The sequence below is a fragment of the Cryptomeria japonica genome, chromosome 10, assembly GCF_030272615.1.
Source record: "Cryptomeria japonica chromosome 10, Sugi_1.0, whole genome shotgun sequence".
Taxonomy (NCBI): Eukaryota; Viridiplantae; Streptophyta; class Pinopsida; order Cupressales; family Cupressaceae; genus Cryptomeria; species Cryptomeria japonica.
In genome coordinates, this window is record NC_081414.1 from 92,515,769 (window position 1) to 92,521,649 (window position 5,881).

General features: G+C 37.3%; 1 protein-coding gene across 1 annotated transcript; it reads left to right on the forward strand.

Moving 5' to 3' along the window:
• Window positions 1-774: 774 nt before the first annotated feature.
• On the forward strand, window positions 775-5,072 carry LOC131049618 (uncharacterized). Its single transcript, XM_057983676.2, has 2 exons — window positions 775-1,137; window positions 2,884-5,072. The coding sequence occupies exon 2, from the start codon at window positions 2,921-2,923 to the stop codon at window positions 4,883-4,885; it is 1,965 nt and encodes a 654-aa protein (XP_057839659.2). The 5' UTR covers window positions 775-1,137; window positions 2,884-2,920; the 3' UTR covers window positions 4,886-5,072.
• Window positions 5,073-5,881: the final 809 nt, after the last annotated feature.

Here is a 5,881-nt window from a genome sequence, read left to right on the forward strand (position 1 = left end):
CGCACTGTGTTTGAGAATGAGAGCTTGTGTGTAGAGACACCAATAGCACCCAACGCACCATCTCGAGAGCCATGAGGAATCACATCAACAAAAGACAATGACATCGCTACGAAAGGAGCATAACGCGACTGCGAAAAATTAGAAAATGAATTAATACTAAAGTCAATCTTTGTGTCTCATTTAAAAAAAAATTAAAAATAACTCTTGGAGTAAAAATAAAGTCAATAAAAAAACAATATCTATAAATAAAAACAAATGTATACATTGTTTACATCTTTTTAGATTTTTCTAAATATAGATATGCTATAAATTTGCTTGTTATTCTTTTCGATTTGACCGTATAGATTTTGTTGTTACCAACTTTCCATCAAACAATAAAAAATAATGTCTATTAAAAAGAAGAAGTGTATACCTTTTTTCATCTATTAATAGATTTTTATAAATACAGATATTCTAGTTTACTATAAAGACTATATATATTAAGATTGAATCGTAAAACAACTAAAAAAAATTAAAAAAAATTTACACAATTGAATCCAGAAACAACTATTTGAAATCTCATAGATTGTGAAAACCTTATATCTATGAAAGAAAACTAAGTCTTCCCATCCTCACCAAACAAATTGTTAATTTCCTAAATTACTGTAACCAGTTTTATTGAATAGAAAAGCCAGTCCACAAATTTGAGTGTAAACTTATCTAAATTAAATAAATGATTTCTTAAATACACGTCATCGTCTCACTTATGTCATCTGCAGTAATATAATAATGATAATCAACCGACCATGACGCGTATTTGCAGGGCAACGGGGAACTCCAGAGGAAGGAAGTGCATTAATTCCTCCACTTTCGGGGCCGACTGCCACCGACCCTGGTCACATGGGGGCCTACACCTACATAACGCAGCGGCACAAGAGACGCCTGCAACGGGTGAACGTATCATATAATCTATTATGGAATAAGGTGTTGGCTTTTCTGTGCTTATAATCTTCAACACGTAGGGGAGGTGCAGAGTCAAATGCTGTTGTGTGTTTTTCAGCCGGGTTTCAGTGCAACATAGCAGTTGAATTTGGAGTTATGGCAGAGGAGGAAGGAAAGCCGTGACGATCACATGAGGGCAATATCAGACAATTATAGGTATGCATGCCTTTTATGAGCTTTAGAATTCCTGTTGTTGAAAGTAATGAAACCCTAGGTGATAGAGGTTTTGAGTTTTTTTCTCAGTGGGTTTTGCAGCTGCATCAAATCCAAATTTCCCTTGGATACTTTGTTATTAGAATTTAATTTCCCTTTTAAAGTTAGTTTAGTTTTGTTGAAGATATGATATTTTGAGAGTTTTTAATAGGAATATTAATTCAGAGACTTAAATTTAGTTAGGCATATCCCGTTTGGGGGAAAAGTCATTTTAAAGAAGTTTGTAGGTAGGGCATTTTGTTGAAATTTTCAGCTAGAGATGAGGAGAGGAGAGGGGAGGGCAAGAAATAGTTTATCTGCAACGAATTAATCAAGTTTTATTGGAGGATCACTTTGATTGTGACATCAGTCCATGAGAATTATGATATATTGGGCTATATGTATTGCCATGGGCCAAGCCTTCCAACCAATGTGAGATTAATACATGTTTTTTTAGTAGAAACCATTGCTTAGATCGATCCTCTTCTTAAAATTTCGAAGGCTCTGCTTTGGTAGACGCAACTTGGACCTTGGATTGTATTCTTATGATTTGTAAACGTTGGTCTCAATCTAAGTAGGATCCTAACCATTACACAACACCTTCGCTGTATGGGTGTTGGAGTCTATGCATCACCTTATAACAAATTTTAACTTTATACTGTTACACTACAACTTTGAAAGTTCAGCCTCTCTGAGTACCTCTGAGTCATTACACAATTGTGACAGATTTGAGTTGCGGTGATGGGTCACCCTATTCCAGAGTCAAGCTATATGAGCATTCTCTATGACCTTCATGTGAAGTTTGTGCCTTTGTTTAATGATCTGGATCACTTTCGAACTAAATTTTATAGTGAAGTGACAGCCTCTATATATCTAGTACTTGAAATTGAAATGTTATGGCATCCATGGACATTGAAAATGCCATTCTGCAATTCTAATGGGGATGTTTCAACCCATTTTTAATGCAACAAACTATCTTGTTACAGTGTTTTGCATCCCCACCAGCATGTTTTGGTTGCTTTACTCCATGCTTGTTTTCACCTTTTTCTACTTTACCGCTGGGGCAACATATATCATGGACTTTAGCTAAGATGGCAGGTCTTAAGATTTCCTTGCCATTGAGTTGCATTAGACCTCGATTGAGATGGAAATGAATACCAGCACCCAGTTGATTTTATAGCATGGATTTCTCTTAACCTATTATTGGATTGCAGTAAATCACTGCTGTGGAAGCCTGGCAGATATTGAAATTTGTTCGACTTACACTAACACCCAGTTGACTTTGTAGCACAGCCCTCTGAATGATTTGTTATTTTTTAATTTTTATTATGTTGTTTCACTAGCTATTAATTTGCATGCAGATTGATATTGGAATCATATACACATCCTTCACCTAAGATGCTGGGTCGTAGTGATTTCTATTTGCCAAAAGTTGGACATGTCTTGCACTTATCCTCATCCTTTGGGTTCACATGCTATTTGGTTGCTGCAAGACCCATCCGGGAAGACTTTGCAAACAGTGAAACCATGTTTGACTTAAACCAATGGCTACTTGAATATACTGCATGGTCATATGATTGATCTGCAATTTTTAATTGCAAATATGTTTTGCAAGCTATCAATTAGCATGTGATTTGAAATTTAAACTCCAATCTTGAATTCACAAGAACTAGTATTTACAATGAATTTGTTTCAAATTTTGATTTGCAGGGTTAGTTATCTTGATAACTTATAGGGGCAAAATAATATGGATTACTTATCAAGACATGTGATGGGAGATCATGCAGTAGAAGCACGGGATCAAGTATCAATACAAATCAGGAACCAACAGACGAAGGCTGCAATGGGACCTGTGGCTATACTTTGGGATATCGAGAACTGTCCCGTTCCTTCTGAAGTTCGCGCAGAGGAAGTAGCAGGAAACATACGGGTTGCACTCAGGGTGCACCCTGCAATAAGGGGAGCGGTAAAATTGTTTTCAGCATATGGAGATTTTAATAATTTTCCCCGAAAGCTCAGAGAAGGCTGTCAAAGGACAGGGGTAAATCTTATTGATGTTCCCAATGGAAAGAAAGATGCAGCAGATAAAGCCATATTGGTGGACATGTTCTTATTTGCACTCGATAATCCTTCTCCTTCCACCATTCTCTTAATTTCTGGAGATGTTGATTTTGCTCCTGCTTTGCACAAGCTGGGGCAAAGGGGCTATACAGTTGCCCTTGTCATTCCATCTGGTGTTGGAGTATCGTCAGCACTTTGCAGTGCTGGTCGATTTGTGTGGGACTGGCCTAGTGTTGCTAAAGGTCAAGGTCTTGTGCCTGCAAAATCTTTTTTATCACGGACACCTGAGTTGGCTTGTTATTCAGTTGGGTGCCTCTTAAATGATGACTCTGATTTTCTAACTGACGAGGAGGCTATTGTATACAAAGGTTTGTCTCAGAAAGAGTATTTTATTGAATCCAATTCAGCACAAGCATATACCATGCATACAAAGCATATGGCTACAGATTTGTCAGTGACCTCTTTGACAGGACCATCTGCACAATCCAGTGGGCCCAGTTTAAAGACATTGGGTGGTCATCTATTACATCCATCTTCATCCATGCAAAGTAGTCTTCCAATTACAGATGTAGACTCTGCAACCATTTATGCTTGTAAACCTGTTCCACCATCTTACACGGAAGATGATCCTCAGTCTGTTATCCTGTATGATTCAAATTCAGCGCCAAATTCAACATTCTCTTCATTCTCGTCACAATCCGGTGCTCCCTTTACTAGGGCTATGATAGAGTCATATTCCTTAATGCAAAACAATCTTCCAATTACAGCAGTTGTTGGTAGATCAGCTCCAACATCTGCAATGCCATCTGTGTCAAATTCAGGAACAGATTCAACTTCCTGGGTTCAGCCTGGTGATATACAAGGCTTAAAAAGACAAATTGTTAATCTCATAATTATGTCTGGAGGAAGCTTGTTACTTGGCCGTGTACCTTCTGAATATCATAAAGTCTGTGGAAGACCTTTATATCTGGCAGAATATGGTTCTTGTAAACTGGTTAATTTGATTAAAAAGATGTCAGATACTATCTGTATAGAGGGAAAAGGACACAAGAAATTTCTTTGTTTGAGAGAACAAGTCAACGATCCAGGTAATTCTGAAAATGTTAAAGCAAGCATTGATCCATATAATAGAGGTTCTCCAAATTTGATTCTGCAAGAGGATTTTACTGCAAAAACAGAGAACAAAGAAATACATTCAAATTTGGATCTGTGCAATAATTTGCAACATGAAGATGTTGGGGAGGATGGTGTGGATATAAATGTTGGTTGCTATTCAGATGAAGGAACAGAAGATGAAAGAGCAAGTGAACAAGAAGGCAGGCATGGAGATGACTTGTTTCTGGCAGATGCTAATGCTGAAATACAAGCTGCAGAGGCTAGGCTAGGGGTATTCAAAGAGGAGTTGCAGGAGCTGTTAGTGAGTCACGCTTGCAAAATTTTATTATCTAGCCTTTTGACTTTATATCGACAGCGGTATGGGAGGGAACTAGACTACAGCATGTTTGGAGCAAAAGAGGTTGAAGATCTTATCGATAAAGTTGGAGATATTGCAATCATAGAGGAAGATCAGGGTACTCAGAAAAAAGTCCTTGTTGCAAACTGTGGATTTGGAGTCGATAATAAATTTAAACCGCATTTACAACAGCTGTAGTTGGTTGCACCAGATTTTTCTTTTTCTATTTTGTATCTATATGTTGATTTGAAAGAAAGCTAATTATAAAGTCAGCCATGATGAAGCATGTGCTTCCCATTCAAATTATGGCAAACTATTCCTTATTGGAATAGTAACGTGTACATACCAAAATTCTAAGAATAATTTGATGGTGATTGTTTCAGCCTGTCAAGCTTCGATCCAAGTATTACATGATCACCTGAATGCCAACTTACCTTTGCGTGTAGAAGTTGAAAATACACTGCTAAGTAGGACTTGTAGATCTGTTATGTTAGTAACTGTCATGGTAGTTCTGTATAGTGTTTTGGACTTCTATTTGGTATATAAGCTGGACAGGCTTAGGTTTCAAATATATTCATTTGTGTCATTGCATTAGTCTTTTGTGACCATTTAATGCCTCTGTTTACGATGGGATATAATCTTGAAGTATCTTTGAATAATATGAAGAGTCAACACTTTAAACCAGAATACCTTAAATAACAGCTCTTTAAAGGTTCACAACTATGTGTGATATGAAATGGGATGGACCGCTTGAAGTAAACCCTTTTTATAAGCTACTTATAAAAACATCAAAATGGACAATATGTAAACCTCGATCTATTAATTTGCTATATTCAACGATTAACGTAGGTTGGTTAGATTTTATTTCTGGTCATGAACAGCTTGGATGGATTCACCGGCAGTGCTAATTATATGTTTCAAGCCAATTTTTATTCTCCTACGCTGAGCGCGATGTTGGAGTGCAACAGAGATGTCACCCTTCCTTTGCAACCCTAAGTTCTCATTTCAGTTCCACTCATACAAGACCCTATTCTTAATATATTCTTGATGGGGTGGACAGAGCTTCTGTAGGTTTGTAGACTACCCTTATGGGGGGCTTTTTTTGGCCATAGATTGTATATCGATATAATTCACAGCTGGACATCTAAATGTTGGTCTGTTCCAGGTCTGGTGACAACCTTGATGAATAGATTC